The sequence below is a fragment of the Cetorhinus maximus genome, chromosome 8 (genome assembly GCF_964194155.1).
Source record: "Cetorhinus maximus chromosome 8, sCetMax3.hap1.1, whole genome shotgun sequence".
Taxonomy (NCBI): Eukaryota; Metazoa; Chordata; class Chondrichthyes; order Lamniformes; family Cetorhinidae; genus Cetorhinus; species Cetorhinus maximus.
Genome location: NC_135886.1, coordinates 136,334,337 through 136,352,448, shown reverse-complemented (window position 1 = coordinate 136,352,448; position 18,112 = coordinate 136,334,337). Strand labels below are relative to the sequence as shown.

The window sequence follows — 18,112 nt, the reverse complement described above, 5'->3', positions numbered from 1 at the left end:
GAGCGCAGAAATCTCCCTGAGGCACGGAGCTGCCTCAGGGAGATTACTTTGATTATGAAACGTTGAAAAAAAGAACGAAAAAGAAATATTCAGACATGTCCCCTCATGTGACAGTGTCACAGGAGCTGGGACATGTCAATGAATTTTAATAAAAAAATTTTATTAAACTTATAAACCCTTCATGAAACCTCATCCCGCCCGTGGATGAGGTTCCATGAAAAATGCGAAGGCCGCCTGGGCTCTTCGCCTGCCCCCCACCGCCAACCTTAAGGTCGGACGGGCAGCCCAGACAAGTACCTCAATTAGTTTAACAATGGCCTCAATAGACCTTTGAAAGTTTGGCGGGCGCGCAGCCGACTCCGGTGCACGCCTACCGCACTGGGGATCGGAATGACGCGCGGTGACGTCGGGACGCACGCCTGATGTCACCGCGCGTCGTTTTCGGTGTCGGCTAGCGGGGTTCCGCCCCCGCACACCGAATGGAAGATTCAGGCATTTGAATATGGGAGAATGGGGTGACTTTGAGTATATTAAAAGGCAGGCAGGACATCGAGCGAGTCAGACGATGTTTTAAACTGCGAAAGGTTAGAAGTTTGGACAGTTAATTGGGGTGATCCAAGCTTGCTATCTTTGACGGCCTTCAATGTATTTTCCTGCACTTCACATGGTTTACGCTGCATTTGGAAGCATGAGAAGGAAAAGTGAGCAAAATCCCACCTCTGCCGCCTCTGTTCAACTGACATCATTTCCCATTTCCTCCGGATTACCTGATCTTGATAACTTGTGTGCAAACTGGTTTTTTGCCCCACTTCCAGTGGAGATACAGCAGTGGAATGGGAGAAAGGGCCAGGAATTTTGCTGCTGCTTCCTGCCTCGGTGTTGTGACTGGAATGTCACAAGGACGCACTCCTTTTGGAAGAGTTTCTTTGCTGAAAATTGTTAAGCCCAGACCGAACAGAAGAGCGTAAGAAATAGGAACAGGAGTAGGCCATTCGGCCCCTCAAGCCTGCCCCGCCATTCAATACGACCATGGTTGATCTGCCCCAGGCCTCAAATCTTCTTTCATGCCATATCCTCATAGCCCTCAACTCCCCGATATTTCAAAAATCTGTCTACCTCCTCTTTAAATACTTTCAGTGATCTAGCCTCAGAACCTGGAATCAGTTTGGTTTCGTTAAGAGAGACTTGGTGCAGTGATGGATGCAAGTACTTCCTGAGAGGGAGTGGGGGCTTCTCTGACCAGATGTAAGCACCTGAATGTGGACCTTTAATTGGATCTAACACAGACCAGCCAAACCTCATGCACGGTGAGCTGTGTGTCAATATTGGATGGAGGGCTTGAGAATCTGGTGCTATGAAACCCTCTTTTTGGAATCTTGAGGCGAATCACGAGGGTTATAAATTAGCCAGATTTTACCAAGTTATTTTTTGACATGTCAGCATCACTGGCAAGGTCGACATTTATTGCCCCAGTTCCCCAAGAAGGTGGTGGTCGACCTTCTTCTTAAACTGCCTGAGAAAAACTTAGTTGCTTGCTAGATCACTTCAGAGAGCAGTTAAGCAACCAATTGAGAGAGCAGTCAATCAAGTCACTCTGGGCCTGGAGTCACACTTAGGCTAAGACTGAATGAAGGGCGGCAGGTTTCCTTCTCTCGGGGACTTTAGTGAACCACTTGGGTCTTTGATGACAATCAGCCTGGTTTTCACTACCTGACTTCATTAAAAACTGAACTCAAACTCTCATGGCTGGGGGAGGCGATGGCGTAGTGGTATTGTCACTGGACAAGTAACCCAAAGACCCCCAGGATAATACTCTGGGGACCCGGGTTTGAATCCTGCCATGGTAGATAGTGGAATTGGAATTCAATAAAAATCTGGAATTAAAAGTCTAATGATGACCATGAAACCATTGTCCATTGTTGTTATCTGGTTCACTAATGCCTTTTAGGGAAGGAAATCTGCTGTCCTCACCTGGTCTGGCCTACAAGTGATTCCAAACCCACAGCAATGTGGTTGACTCTTAAGTGTCCTCCTGAAGTGCTCTAGCAAGTCACTCCAGTTGTAACAAACCACTACAAAGTCATGAAACCGGATGGACAACCTAGCATTGACCTAGACACTGGAAATGACAGCGGCAATCTCAGTCTTGACGACCCTGCTCCTCCTTACTAACATCTGGGGGCTAGTGCCAAAATTGGGAGAGCTGTCTCGCAGACTAGTCAAGCAACAGCCTGACATAGTCATCCTCACAGAATCATACCCAGACACCACCATCACCATCCCTGGGTATGAGCTGTCCCACTGGCAGGAGAGGCCCAACAGAGATGGCGGCACAGTGGTATACAGTCAGGAGGGAGTTGCCCTGGGACTCCTCAATATCGACCCTGGACCCCATGAAGTCTTGTAGCATCAGGCCAAACATGGGCAAAGAAACCTCCTGCTGATTACCAGGTACAGCCCTCCCTCAGCTGATGAGTTAGTGCTTCTCCATGATGAACAATACTTGGAGGAAGCACTGAGGATGGCAAGGGCGTAGAATGTACTCTGGGTGGGGGACTTCAATGTCCATCACCAAGAGTGGCTCAGTAGCATCACTACTGGCCGAGTCCTAGATGACATAACTGCTAGGCTGGGTCTGCAGCAGGTGGTGAGGGAACCAACAAGAGGGAAAGACATACTTGACCTCATCTTCACCAACCTGCCTACTGCAGATGCTTCTGTCCATGACAGTATTGGTAGGAGTGACCACCACACACTCATTGTGGAGATGAAATCCCGCCTTCACATTGAGGATACCCTCTATCGTGTTGTGTGGCACTACCGTCAGGCTAAATGGGATAGATTGCGAACAGGCCTAGCAACTCAAGACTGGGCATCCATGAGGCGCTGTGGGCCGTCAGCAGCAGCAGAATTGTACTCGAACACAATCTGTAACCTCATGGCCTGGCATATCCCCAACTCTACAATTACCATCAAGCCAGGGGATCAACCCTGGTTCAATGAAGAGTGCAGGAGGGCATGCCAGGAGCAGCACCAGGCATGCCTAAAAATGAGGTGTCAACCTGCTGAAGCTATAACACAGGACTGCTTGCATGCCAAACAGCATAAGCAGCAAGTGATAGACAGGACTAAGCGATCCAACAACCAAACAATCAGATCTAAGATCTGCAGTCCTGCCACATCCAGTCATGAATGGGTGGTGGACAATTAAACAACTCACTGGAGGAGGAGGCTCCACAAATATCCCCATCCTCCATGATGGAGGAGCCTGGCACATCAGTGCAAAATATTAAGAAACGGCTGAAGGCATTGGATACTGCAAAGGCTATGGGCCCTGACAATATTCCGGCAATAGTACTGAAGACTTGTGCTCCAGAACTTGCCGCACCCCTAGCCAAGCTGTTGCAGTACAGCTACAACACTGGCATCTACCCGGCTATGTGGAAAAGTGCCCAGGTATGTCCTGTACACAAAAAGCAGGACAAATCCAACCCAGCTAATTACCACCCCATCAGTCTACTCTCCATCATCATTGAAATAACGGAAGGGGTTATCAACAGTGCTATCAAGCAGCACTTGCTTAGCAATAACCTGCTCACTGATGCCCAGTTTGGGTTCCACCAGGGACACTCAGATCCTGATCACATCACAGCCTAGGTTCAAACATGGACAAAAGAGCTGATCTCCTGAGGTGAGGTGAGAGTGACTGCACTTGACATCAAGACTGCATTTGACCGAGTGTGGCATCAAGGAGCCCTAGCAAAACTGGAATCAATGGGAATCAGGGGGAAACTTCTCTGCTGGTTGGAGTCATACCTAGCACAAAGGAAGATGGTTGTGGTTGTTGGAGGTCAATCACCTCAGTTCCACGACATCACTGCAGGAGTTCCTCAGGATAGTGCCCTCGGCCCAACCATCTTCAGCTGCTTCATCAGTGACCTTCCTTCCATCATAAGGTCAGAAATGGGGATGTTCACTGATGATTGCACAATGTTCAGCACCATTCACGACTCCTCAGATACTGAAGGAGTCCATATGCAAATGCTCCAAGACCTGGACAATATCCAGGCTTGGGCTGACAAGTGGCAAGTAGCATTCACGCCACACAAGTGTCAGGCAATGACCATCTCAAACAAGAGAGAATCCAACCATCACCCCTTGATATTCAATGGCATTACCATCACTGAATCCCCCACTATCAACATCCTGGGAGTTACCATTGACCAGAAACTGGACTAGCCATATAAATACTGTTGCTACAAGAGCAGGTCAAAGGCTAGGAATCATGCGAAGAGTAACCCACCTCCTGACTCCTCAAAGCCTGTCCACCATCTACAAGGCACAAGTTAGGAGTGTGATGGAGTACTCACCACTTACCTGGGTGAGTGTAGCTCCCACAATACTCCGTCCAGGCCAAAGCAGCCCACTTGATTGGCACCCCATCCACAAACATTCACTCCATCCACCACTGATGCACAATAGCAACAGTGTGTACCATCTACAAGATGCGCTGCAGGAGTTCACCAAGGCTGCTGAGATAGCACCTTCCAAACCCACGACCACTGCCATCTAGAAGGGCAAGGGCAGCAGGTAGATGGGAACACCACCACCTGGAAGCTCCCCTCCAAGCCACTCACCATCCTGACCTGGAAATATATCGCCGTTCCTTCACTGTCGTTGGGTCAAAATCCTGGAACTCCCTAACAACCCTGTGGGTGTACCTACACCACATGGACTGCAGCGGTTCAAGAAGGCAGCTCAACACCACCTTCTCAAGGGCAACTAGGGATGGGCAATAAATAGCGGCCCAGCCAGCGAAGCACACATCCCATGAATGAATTTAAAAAGTCTTTGTACCTTACTAGCCCAGCCACATAACCACTACACTAAGTGCCCAACCCTAGATGTTGCCTCCTCGGCATTCTACTAAAGATGCCATTACCATAGATTTGGGCATAGTCCAGAAGGACAGGATCCAACAGGATTTTTCAGATCTGTGCTCCTGTAAACAGCAGACAGTGCCATGTATGGATTGACAGTGTTTAATTCTGTGCCTTGGCAGTATCAGAAAACTGAGGCTGAATTTTCCGTTATGTAAATACACTTTTTTTTAACTGAGTCATTCCTATTATTATGCTCAGGTTATGAATTTTTATGACTGTTGATTTTCTTGTCAGAACGAAAAGAGCTAAAGACAAACTTAATGTCACATTTCGGCTGACAGACAACTAGAAATCCCAACACTGTGTTGTGAACCTTTGGAATTCTTTATCCCAGGGGGCTGTGGATGCTCAGTCATTGAGTGTATTCAAAGTTGAGATTGATAGATTTTTGGGCTGTAATGGAATCTAGAGATATAGTCTGGGGAAGGAAGACTGACTGGTTTAGAAGGTCAGCCAGGACATTATGGAATAGTGGAGCAGGCTCAAGAGGCCACATAGCCTACTCCTCACCTTCTTTCTTATGTGCTTAAGCTCAGGCATATATTTTAAAACATGTACCACAAAATGCAAATATGTAATGCCCATTTTTTGGCACTCCAATTATAGCGACCATCATCTCCTCTCTCCGTTCAAGGAGCCATGATTGTCCCCCACTAGTTAGGTGCTGCTGTCTCTGGTTTTGCATCATCTTGCCCTGCAAGAGAGTGGGGTGTATCTCAATGAGTATGACGTAGTGTGTCTAGGGTGATGTGGGTGTGAGGCTGGCAGCAGTGCTAAGTGTGTGAGGTTGCGGTGGAGCGTATGAATATCAGGTGTGAGTCCTGGCTGATAGCCATTGTTGGTAAGTTGGTGATGGTGTGGTATATTGAGCAGGGTGTGAGGCAAGTGGTGCAGTTGATGTAAGGCGGCATTCCTTGATGCATTCACTGACTTTGAAAACTTGTGTGAGGTCTTAGAACTATTTGTAGCACTTCATCCAGGTCCTCAGTGCTAAATTGTTGGCATTGACCACCACAGCTACCTGGTCCAACTGCCTTTGCAAAGTTTGCCTTGTTGGTGTTCTGCCTGTGTCAGAAGCAATTAATCCCTGGACTGGTTTTCAGTGGCTGTCGGATTTTTTCACCATAATATTGACTGAATAACACCAGATACAGCAGGCGCCAATCTCAGTGCCCACTGCAAACCAGCCCAGAAAAAGATTCCAGTTATCAAAATTCAATTGTTACATTGATAGATATACATGAGTGCTGCAGTCAAAGTGTTGGAATAGCCATGCTTGTTGACAGTAAATTGTAATTATTTTTCATATATTAAGTTTGCTACCTTATCAGCTTTTATTTGCACTGGCCACTTCACATTGGGGATTTATAACGTGCTGTAAGTTCATTAGGGTTGCTTGTAGGACCACGGAACACAAATTATTAAGTCACTTGGAATGAGGCTGATTGGTGTGAATAGGGTTATAGCCTCTGTGTTGCCGTGGTACCTTTGATTCTGTCACTTGTTCGCAGCCACTTTCAATCAGATCTAGGTGAACGTGACTGCATATTAGTGAAAGTCTGTGGATCCAGGATTTTTTTAAGGAATCAAGTGATGCATTATTTTGTTGGTGTTCACAATCCTGTGATGAGCTTTTGAGGGTACATTCACCATTACTGTACAGGTGAGTTTCATGGGGGATAATTTTCTGACACTTCCAATGTTGAAGATGTTCAGTCTGCTTCTAATTCAAAAACACCCCATTCAGACAATCTGATAATGCAATCCTTTCTATACTATGTTCCCAATGTCCTGCATTATTTACCTTGCTTAGTTCAAATGATTGAGTAACTCAGATTTTATTTGGCATAACCAGTGACTTTGAATTGCCAAGAGCAAACTGTATTTAGCAACAGACTCCTGTGGCAATAATACATTATTTTGAAGCAGTATTTATGAAGTTCAAAGTCAAACTGAGTAAGGTTCAGCTCACTGAAAGAAAGAAGAGTGACCTGTATAGGCGAGAGATTATTGAGTGACCCAAAACCAGCTCCACTGGGCAGGACATGTTGTTCGTATGCCTGACACCAGACTCCCAAAGCAATTGCTCTACTCGCAGCTTTGTGGTGGCAGGACACTCCCAGGAGGACAGTTCAAACGCTTTAGGGGTGTCCTCAAAGCATCCCTGAAGAGGTCAAACATCCCTGGCAACTCATGGGGGTCTCTGGCTTGCGAAGGCTCATTAAGGAAGGCGCCGGACACACAGAGAGACTTTGTCGGGGGCGTGCAGAGGCGAAGGTGAGGTGTCAGAGGGAGCACACAAACCTCCAAACAGCCCACCTACCCAAATCTTCCAGCACCACCCGCCTCACGTGTGGCAGCGCCTGCAGATTGCGCATTGGACTTATCGGCCGTCTCAAAGTCCATCGAACCGGAGTGGAAGCAAGTCATCCTCGATCCCACGGGACTGCCTACAGAAGAAGAGAAGAGATTATTGGTAGTGTTATTACCATGTGAACATTTTACACACCTTCTAGTGCCCACCCCCCCCATTGCCAGGAAGGGTGGGGAAGTCATTAAAAACAGGGAATGACTTTGCCTGCCTGATCATTCTACCCATCTGCTATGTGCTGGTTGTAATGTTCCCTTTTGAGAAGATAGTTGGGACATATGTTTAAGATACAAAAGCAAAAAAATGCCTGAAAAGCTCAGCAGGTCTGATAGCATCTGTGGAGCGAACAACAGTTAACGTTTCGCGTCTGTAAGTCTCCATACGGAAACGAAACGTGAACTTTATCTTTCGCTCCGCAGATGCTGTCAGACCTGCTGAGTTTTTCAGGCATTTTTTTTGCTTTTGTTTCAGATTTTCAGCATCCTCAGTATTTTGCCTTTCTCTTCACATTTTTAAGATGTCTGGGGCAAAGGCGGGTATATGGAGTTAGGTCACAGATCTCATTGAATGGGGGCTCTGAAGAAGAGCCATACGGACTCCAAACGTCTCTCTCCACAGACGCTGCCAGACGTGCTGAGTTTTTCTAGCATTTCCTGTTTTTATTTCAGATTTCCAGCATCCGCAGAATCTTGCTTTTATCATTGAATGGAGGGACAGGCTTGAGGGACTAAGTCGCCTCCTCCTGTTCCTATGTTCCCATGTGGGGCTGCTGGCATTTGATATTAAGTTCCCCTGTTGGTAAGGAGGAGCAGGAGTGCTCCACACTAACTCATGAGGTAGCCTAGAACCTTGACTCTGATTGTGTTCAGAGTCCTCCCAGCCCTTGGCGCTCAATATGACTGATAGGGAGTGTTCCAACAGAATGGTCCCTCTTGCTGTCAGGCTCCTGCTGCCGCCCCAGGTAGTGGCCCTTTTAAAATCGGGGTCTAACTATTCTCCTATAGATTCCTTTACCTCCTTTTTAGTAGAAATGCGTTAATGCCTTCTTAAAATATTGGACGGTAGAAGATCTTATGCACTCATCGACTGCTCATAGCATCAAAGGTAGCTTTTAGCCTTACAAGGCACGTCCAGTGAAATACAGCTGCTGTTAGGTTATCTTCGATGGGATCAGATCCTTCAATCCCAGTATCACATAGAGCAGATTAGTTCTCTAACATTAAATCCTCGTAGCATTGGAAAATCTCCGCCTGGGGATGGACAGAATGCCAGTTTTCACTCAACTCGTGAGCCATTAACAACCAGACTGTAAGGCTGCTTCAACAAATGAAAAATAAGGAATTCAGTTAGGGGTATATAACAACGGACTCCTGCAACAGAAGGATAAACCTAACGATAGCCAATGATCCAAGAGGAGCAGATGCTGCTGGGAATTTGGGCTTGCGAAACGAGAAAGAAAGCTCCACTAATGATACTTCATTCAAATAAGGTTTCAGAAATTCTGTGGAACAGTCTTTAGTGCTAGGTTCCAACTCTGCCCTTCACTTTTGAATTCAATTCCCAGCCCTGCTCATTACCACATTGTACTCGTCAATCAACCGAGCTCAGTTTCTGATGCTGTTTGCCGGGCTCCCAGGGCATTGCCTCATTTTCTTTCCTTTGTGCGGACAGAATTAGTCGAAAACAATGTTTAATTTTGTTTCAAGCACACTGCTTGGTAAGACTAGCTCCCCTACTCTCACCCCGCTCCTAAGTTTCTTCCACAGCCCTCCTTTTTGATGAGGTACTAATAGATCCTTAATGCGGCGCATAAAGTTTGTTTTCTTCCCTTGCAATAATCTTCTTTTCATACTGTTTCCACAAGGATTATAAGTTAATGCAGCTACACGCGTCCATTTGAGGGTAGAATTAAGAAACAGCTGTTCTTTGACTGAATACATATGTTCTGTGCAGGCGTTCACGTAGTGAATCAGTGAAAGCTTTCCCCACACCTCTTGCGTGTGATGGTTCAGTTAAGGGTCACGTTCCAGACGTTCATGCCTGTTGGGGCCTGTGTTGACCGTTTTCAGTCGTACTGCCAGGGCTGGGATGCCTCAGAGTTAGTGAGGGAGTGCAGAGTGGAGGCGATGAGGAACAAGTGCGAACTGGGGAATTTGGTGCAGGTGGGTATTTGGTGAAGAGGGGAAAGGAGGTGCTGCTTTTTATACCATTTTTTCAGCCTCCAGTAGCTCGTGAGTGTTGAAAGGCATTAATTAGCTGAGCAGGTAGGTGAATTGTTGGTGAGTTTTTAAGATTTTATCCCTCTAAACTGGAGCAGGGGTTTAAATCAGTACTTGGGAGATATAAGTATTGCATTAAATTTAAAGCTTAAGTAGTTAAACTACTTTAAAAAAAACTACATATAACAGTTGAATGACATTTCTAAAGTTGAAATCTAATTAGTTAAATAAAACACAAAAAAAATGGAATGGCAGGTGATGTGTTGCAGCTGCATCATGTGGGAGCTGTTGGACCCCAGTGTGATCCATAGTAACCACATGTGCAGTAAGTGTCTACAGCTTGAGGAACTTCGGCTCTGAGTTAATGAGCTGGAATCTGAGCTTCAGACACTGAGATGCATCAGGGAGGGGGAAAGTTACCGAGGTACTTTGTTCCAGATGGCAATCACACCCCTTATGACTTCTGATTTGGTCAACGGTCAGGGACTTGAAAGGCTCTTGGCCAGGAATACATAATGAGGTAAAAACAGAAAATGCTGGGAAAAACTCAGGAGGTCCGGCGGCATCTGTGGAGAAAGAAACAGAGTTAACGTTTCGAGTCCGTATGACACTTCTTCAGACCTTGGCAGACAGACCGCCAGCTCAGATGAACACCGCTCGGAGAAAGCACTGATGGTGGAAAGGGTGCAGATTGAACTCTGGGTGGAGGGCTTCAACACCCATCACTGAGAGTGGCTTGGTAGCACCACTACAGTCGGCAACAGTACTTAGAAATAACCTGCTCACCAACGCTCGGTTTGGGTTCTGCTAGGATCACTCAGCTCCTAACCTCATTATAGCCTTGGTTCAAACATGGACAAAAGAGCTGAAGTCTAGAGGTGAGGTGAGAGTGACTGCCTTTGAAGCCAAGGCAGCATTTGACCAAGTGTGGCATGAAGGAGCCCTAGCAAAATTGGAGTCAATGAGAATCAGGGGGAAAGCTCCCCACTGGTTGCAGTCATATCTAGCACAAATGAAGATGGTTGAGGTCAATCATCTCACTTCCAGGACATCACTGCAGGAGTTCCTCAGGGTAGTGCCCTAGGCTCAACCATCTTCAGCTGCTTCCTTCCATCATAAGATCAGAAGTGGGGATGTTCGCTGATCACTAAGTGGGATAAATTTCGAACAAATCTAGCAACACAAAACTGGGCAACCATGAGGCGCTGTGGGCTATCAGAATTGTACTCAACCACAGTCTGTAATCTCATGGCCCGGCATATCCCCCATTCTATCATTAGCACCAAGTTCAGCACCATTCACGACTCCTCAGATACTTAAGCAGTCTATGTCCAAATGCAGCAAGACCTGGTCAATGTCCAGTCTTGGGCTGCCAAGTGGCAAGTAACTTACACGCCACACAAGTGCTAGGCAATGGCCATCCCCAACAAGAGAGAATCTAACCATCACCCCTTGAAATTCAGTGGCATTATCATTGCTGAATCCCCCACTATCAACAACCTGGGGACTGCCATTGACCAGAAGCTGAACTGGACCAGCCATTATAAATACTGTGGCTACAAGAGCAGGTCAGTGGCTAGGAATCCTGTGCGAATACATCACCTGCTATGTCCCCAAAGTCTGTCCACCATCTACAAGGCATAAATCAGGAGTGTGATGGAATACTCTCCACTTGCCTGGATGAGTGCAGCTCAAACAATATTCAGGAAGCTTGACACCGTCCAGGCCAAAGCAACCTGCTTGATTGGCACCCCATCCACAAACATTCACTCTCTCCACCACCGAGGTGTACACCATCTACAAGATGAACTGCAGGAACTCACCAAGGATCCTTAGACAGCACCTTCCAAACCCAATACCACTACCACCCAGAAGGACAAGGACAGCAGACATGTAGGAACACCAGCAGTTGGAAATTCCCCTCCAAGCCACTCACCATCCTGACTTGGAAATACATCTCCATTCCTTCACTGTGGCTGGGCCAAAATCAAATTAACAACGCACTTAGAAAAGCGTAATATGATAAGAACAAGTCAACATGGTTTCACGAAAGGGAGATCCTGTTTGACAAATTTATTAGAGTTTTTTGAGAATATAACTAGTAGAGTAGATAAAGAGAACTAGTAGATGTAGTACACTTTGATTTCCAAAAGACATTTGATAAGTTGCCACACAAAAGTTTAATACACAAGATGAGGCCTCATGGAGTTGGAGATGATATAATAGCATGGATAAACTGGTTGCTGACAGTACCAAGCTAATTGAATGCCTAAGTGAGCGGGCAACAAGGTGGCAGATAAAGTATAATGTGGGGAAGTGTAAGATTGTTCACTTTGGTTGTAAGAATAAGAAAGCAAAATACTTTTTAAAAGGCATGAAACTTGTAAATGTGGATGTTCAGAGGGACCTGGGTGTACAAGGAACACAGAAGATTAGCATGGAGGTACAGCAAGTAATTAGGGATGCAAATGGCATGCTGACCTTTATTGCAAGGGGATTGAAGTATACAAATAAATAATTCTTCCTACATTTCTACAATATTTTGGTGAGACCACACCTGAAATCGTGTGTGCAGTTTTGATCTCTATATTTAAAGAAGGATATTCTTGCATTGGAGGTGATACAGTGGAGGTTGACTAGATTGGTTCCAGGGGCAAGGAGGTTGCCCTATGATGGGAGGCTGAGTAAAATGGGTTTATATTCTCTGGAGTTTAGAAGAATGACTGATGATCTCATTGAAACATAAAGGATTCTTAAGGGACTTGACAGGGATGATTCTGAGATGTGGTTTCCCCTGGCTGGGGAAACTAGAACAAGGCAGTACAGTTTCAGGATAGGCAGCCGATCATTTAGGGTTGAACTTTCTTCACATTAAGTGTGTGAACCTTTGGAATTCTCTATTCCAGAGGACTGTGGATGCGCCATCATTAAATATAATTAAGGCCGAGATAGACAGATTTTTGGTCTCTCAGGGTTCAAGGGATGTGGGGAGCAAGTGGGAAAGTGGAGTTAAAGTTCAAGATCAGCCATGATCATATTGAATGGTAGAACAGGCCTGGCGAACCATATGGTCTCCACCTTCTCCTCTTTCTTATGTTCTTATGTGCCCTGAGCCCCAATTCCAGAGACTGAGACAAAAATCGAGACTGACGCTGTTATACAGTACTGAGGGAGTGCTGCATTGTCGAGATGTTGGGTGGGATTTTCCACACCCGCCCGCCGCCGGGATCTTCCGGTCCTGCCGCAAGTCAGTGGACTTCTGGCTGGGGCGTCTCCTTGCCCGCGGCGAGTCCCACCCGCGACGGGACCGGAAAACTCCGGCCCTTGTCTTTCAGATGAGATGTTAAACCAGGGCCCTGTGCACCCTCTGGGGTGAATGTAAAGGATCCTGTGGCACTATTTCAAAGAAAAACTAGGGAGTTCTCCTCAGTGTCCTGGCCAATATTTATCCCTCAATGAATATCACACAAAAAAAAACACATTATCTGTTCATTATCACATTGCTGTTTGTGAGAGCTTGCTGTGCGCAAATTGACTGCCACGTTTCCTACATTACATCAGTGACTAACCGCTGTATTGGCTGTAAAGCTCTTTGGGACATCCTGAGGTGCTATATAAATGCAGGTCTGTTTAGGGAGGCGTTCAAACCATAGTTAGATTCTGCAAACTCACCAAAGGCAGTATCAGTCAGGCAATTCAAGCATACCTTTGTAAAAGTAGAACAGTCTTGTGAAATGAGTCAGGGGATCAAAATGGATTCTCGTTTCCTTGTTTCCAGCTGTGAGAATTTTGTTTTTAGGTCCTGTAACAGCGTCGGTATTACATGAGAGACATTGACTCAAGGCTCAGTCTGCACTCTCAGATGAAAGGAAAAGTCCCAAGGTGCTATTTCGAAGAAGATCCCATGGGAGTTCTCCCATTTATCCCTCGACTGTCATCATTAAAAAAAAAAAATTAGTCAAAAGTCCTTGATATTTGTGGGAGCTTTCTGTGCACAAATTGGCAGCCGCGTTTCCTCCATCACAACAGTGACTGCACTTCGCAAACACTTCACAAACAAAGCGCTTTGGGGCATCCTGGGGTCATGACAAACAATAGATGAATGCAAGTTCTTTCTTTTTGTTTTAGTTAGATCCATGAATATGGTACCAGCATATGTGTTTGAAAATGAGTTTGTTGACAGGATCCAGTCACAAAACGCATGATTGTTAATTCCAGAGGCTCTCAGAAACCCGACAGTAAATGATTCCTCCGGCCCCCAGGCGATGATTTTGACAAATGTTTTGCTTCCAGGTTCTGTCACAAGGCTTTGTTTCTGCAAGAGTGTGGTGCTTATGGATCCATCCTACCGGCAGCTAAGAAAGGAGAAAGGTCTTTAAGTGAATTAGAATGGTTTTAAACCAGAGTGATCGATCAAATAAATTCTGACCACTTTAATTGGTTTCACTAAATTTAATTGGCTGTAATTTCACGACGATACGTTTGATTTAGCTGACGAATCTGCCCCTCTGAGGAATATCATGACATTATAGCATAGCCATAACAGTTGATTTTACACAATTACAGTGTGTGAAAGCAATAATTTAATATATTAAGAACTTTAATGATTTTTAAGGCAAGTCATTGCACATTATGATCTCTGAAAGTGCTGAAATTATTCTTCAAGGCAATTTATCACAAGATTATAGTAAATGATGTGTTGAAGATCATTTAATAACAGCATGGTTGTGCTGGAGTGGTTGCACAGAAAACATGGACATTATGGATCTGCCCTTTAGGTGTCTGGTGAGAAGCAACTCTTCATGGTGACTGAAACTGTTTGGAAGAAACGTTTGTGTAGGACCGGAGAGTGTAATAGCCAGGGCTAAATGCACATCTGGCCAGGAACTGATGTCATACAGAATAAAATCCTAAAAAATAAATCAGGGGGAGAATTTAACAAGGCTCAGGCCTAATCAGTAATCCTAACAGACCAAAGCCTGATTGCACTGTTCCCTCTTATTGCACATTGTTTCTGATCTATGAAGCAGGCAGGCTGAGTTACCTAGCTCACAAAACGTACGATTCTCAGTCTCAGAGCACACAGCGCACAGCACAAGCAGCATACGAGGGGAATAGAATTTCCGATTTGGGTACAACTGGAAAAATTCACCCAAAATGTGCTTGAACTTACGCTGGTTAGGCTCGACTTCATGTTTCTGCTAAAATCGTGTTTGCGTAAACACAAACATACGATCTTCCGTGGGTCAGCACAGTCAGACAGTGTAATTGAACATGATCATTTCTTTTTTTTCCCCCTCTCCCTTTAGAAATGACCTTTAATGGATTTCATTGCGATAACCTGGTGCAGTTTTATTAATTCAGCTTGGAAATGGGTTGATCGAAGAAATAAGCATTTTTAATAAAAGCGTCCAGTCCCTCACTAATGAATACATGATTTAAAGTCACTGGAAATGCATTTTAAAAAAACTATACTGAATCGTTTAATATTTCATTGGTGCATACTCGTCAGTTTGCTAGTAAATTAAATATTTATTGATATGAAAGTATCTTGTTAAACATGCCAACTAGGGCATGTGTGCTCAAGAAAATGAGTGCCATTTGAAGAGCCTCCAGATGAAATGTCACAATTTCAACCTTTGGGAGTGGACCGTTAGTGAGAGGGGTCCTTACCTGAGTCAATTAAAGCCTGAACCAGTGCAAAAGCTAATGGGAAACATAAACATGAGCAGTTTTGGGCGCAGTTCTATGAGGGGAACATAGTCCAGGAACATAACCACTATACTAGCAAACCAGCAACCTGGACTAATGACCAGAAGGCATGATGTGGACTGTAGCGGTTCAAGAAGGTGGCTCCCCCACCAGCTTCTCAAGGGCAATTGGGTTGGGGGGGTGGGCATTTAATGCTGACCTAGGCAGCAATGCCTACATCCAGTGAAAGAATATTTAAAAAGCTCAAAAGCAGCTAGGGAGTTTAACTTCAATTAATTTGATAAAATTTACAATTAAAAAAACTTATCACCAGTAATAGAGAAATGGCGAGAATAATGTAAAAACCCGTCCGGTTCACCGATGTTCTCGAGGGAAGGAAATCTGCCGGCCACACTCGATCGGGCCTACACGTGATTCCAGACCCACCGCAAACTGGTTGACTTTTAACTGCCCTCCGAAATGGCATAGCAGGCCATTCAGTTGTATTCGAGAAGCTGGCTGACCAGCACCTTCTCAAGGGCATTGGGGTTGTGCAATAAATGCTGGCCTTATCAGCGATGCCCACATACGATGAACGAATATTAAAAAAAAGCTAAACGTATGCTTAAAAATCGCGTCCCCCCGCCCCCAGCTTCTGTGGTGCTCCATCCCATTCCGTCCGGAATGTGCTGAAATTCCTGACAATAACAAATGGAAACTCAACCCCAGCGTGTGCTTTTTTTGCGAACGGCTTGGTTAAATAAGTGTCAGTTATTGAAGTGAAGAATGAATAGTCCCTGGCACTTAAGGAACAGTATCAATAGAGTACTCAAATGATTTGATCTGAAGAGAGCTCAGATGATACTTAAAGGTGAAGTATTGAATTTCTCCACAATGACTAAAGCCATAATGAAATTTGAGCTCCAACACAGTTGGGATTCGCATTTCTTTGCCGGCGTTACCTAAAACTCCTAAAAGTAGTACAATAAAATAAAATCAAAAGGCCAAATCAAAACAGTAGGGCAGCATTTCATTCCGCTTATGGTTATTGTCAAAATATTTTAAACTGTTGCCAGGAGGTCTCATCAAATTTCTTGGGATCTGTTTAGTTCTGTAAGTTTTGAAGCAAGTCAGCGATGCTACCGTTTGTGGAGTTAGCGTGAGAATGTGTGGCTGCAAGGTGCAAAGTCTTGTTAAATATTTAGGGGTCAGGCTTTCCAAAGGCAGCTTTCCTTACTCTTTACGCCCATCACGGCCCTAACTTCAAGCAAAGGTTCACAGATGCAACCCTCGCCCCCTCCAGCCTGAGAATAATATTGTCAGGTTACCGTTTCTCCACTGACATTCTGTGGAGGGTGTGGCGGAACATCAACAGAACTTCCAAGTCCGCCCGTTGATGTTTTTGGAAGTGACTGGGTTAACCCTCCTCTTCTTTCTTTTAGCAGCATCACGTTGCAGAATTCCCACAGCGCAGGCTCGGGCCATTCCAGCGGCGGATGCAGCAGCTCCAGCGAGTCCGGGAGCAGCTCAGAATCTGACTCGGACAGTGAAAGCAGCTCCAGTGACAGTGAGTGCAATGAGGACTCACGCAGTGCAACACCAGAGGTATGGGACGCTCCAGTCTAACTAGACAGCTACAGATAGGAATGACTCATTCTTGAATGCGTCCTGCAGATTTTTGGCTTACCTCCACCACCCGGAGAGAAGAGAGCAGGAGGCACATGGGAACACCACCACCTTCAAGTTCCCCTCCAAGTCGTACACACCATCCTGACTTTGAATTATATTGCAGCTCCTTCACTGTCGCTGGGTCAAAATCCCTTCCTATAGCACTCTGAGTGTACCTACACCACATGGACTGCGGCAGTTCAAGGAGAAGGCTGATTGCTGCCTTCTTGAGGACAATGGGGGGAGGAAAAATAAATGCGGGCCTTGCCAGCGATGCCCACACCCTGAGTATGATTATTATTAAAGCCTATTCAGTTGAATATTTTATCATTTGTTTTTGGGTAACACAGGCATCGTGTCAGGTATTGCCTATCCTTAGATACCCTGAGAAGGTATTAATGGGTCTTTTACTTGAGTTGCTATATCTTCATGCTGATGAGCCTCCCACAAAAGGTCAGGAATTCCCAGAATTTTGATGCAGTGCCAGTAAAGGAAAGATGATATATATGTCTGAGTCAGGATGGCGTCTGACTTGGTGCTGCCACGATGTTGCTGTATTTGTCCTTCTAGGTAATAAAGGTTGCAGGTCTGCCAAATGCTGTTGAAGTAGATAAATGTCTGCCTCATGCCTCCTTTTTTCTCCACCTCTTCCACATCCCCCTCTGATTTTCCTTCTGTTACTGCTCCTTAACTGCCGTAGTACAGGTCCATTGGTGGCAGCAATGGCCTTCCGTGCTCAGATGCCATTCTTACATCATGAGCCTGGGCATAAATTCATTTAAGCAAGTGACCGTCACTCCTGAGCTCTATTCTCTTCTCATTCCAGTGGCCCCCACTGGGGCTGGGGGGTTGGGAAGGGGGTTCATGGATGTGGAAACATCGGCTAATCCTTCTGCCAGGTCAGTCATTGTAGCCTTCAACGAAGATCAACAAATTCAGCACAGGCTCCAGTGAAAACCAAGTCCCTCCTGGATGGTATAGCTTACCCGCTACACCAGGTGCCCAATGAACCTTTCAAGCTGCTGAACAACTTTGGTGGGAATATGCAAGTGCTGTGCAAAGGGGCTCCTTTCTGTCACCAGTGACAATAAAGGTATATTTGGCTATTCACTTTTTGGGACAGTCACAAAAATATGGACGCTATGATGGTACTTGGTCTATATAAGACCATTTCAGTAGGAGTTTTGCTCTTTCACAGGGAACGTGTGAACAGTACGTTT

The 18,112-nt window shown here is 45.5% G+C and overlaps 1 protein-coding gene across 4 annotated transcripts in view; it reads left to right on the top strand.

The window, feature by feature from the left end:
* aff2 (AF4/FMR2 family, member 2) overlaps nt 1-18,112 on the top strand; it is a 453,090-nt gene that overhangs the window by 396,652 nt on the left and 38,326 nt on the right. For all 4 annotated transcript variants that reach the window (XM_078547681.1, XM_078547680.1, XM_078547683.1 and 1 more), the window contains one exon: nt 16,667-16,829. In XM_078547681.1, coding sequence (XP_078403807.1) covers nt 16,667-16,829 — 163 coding nt within the window. The remainder of the gene's footprint in view (nt 1-16,666; nt 16,830-18,112) is intronic.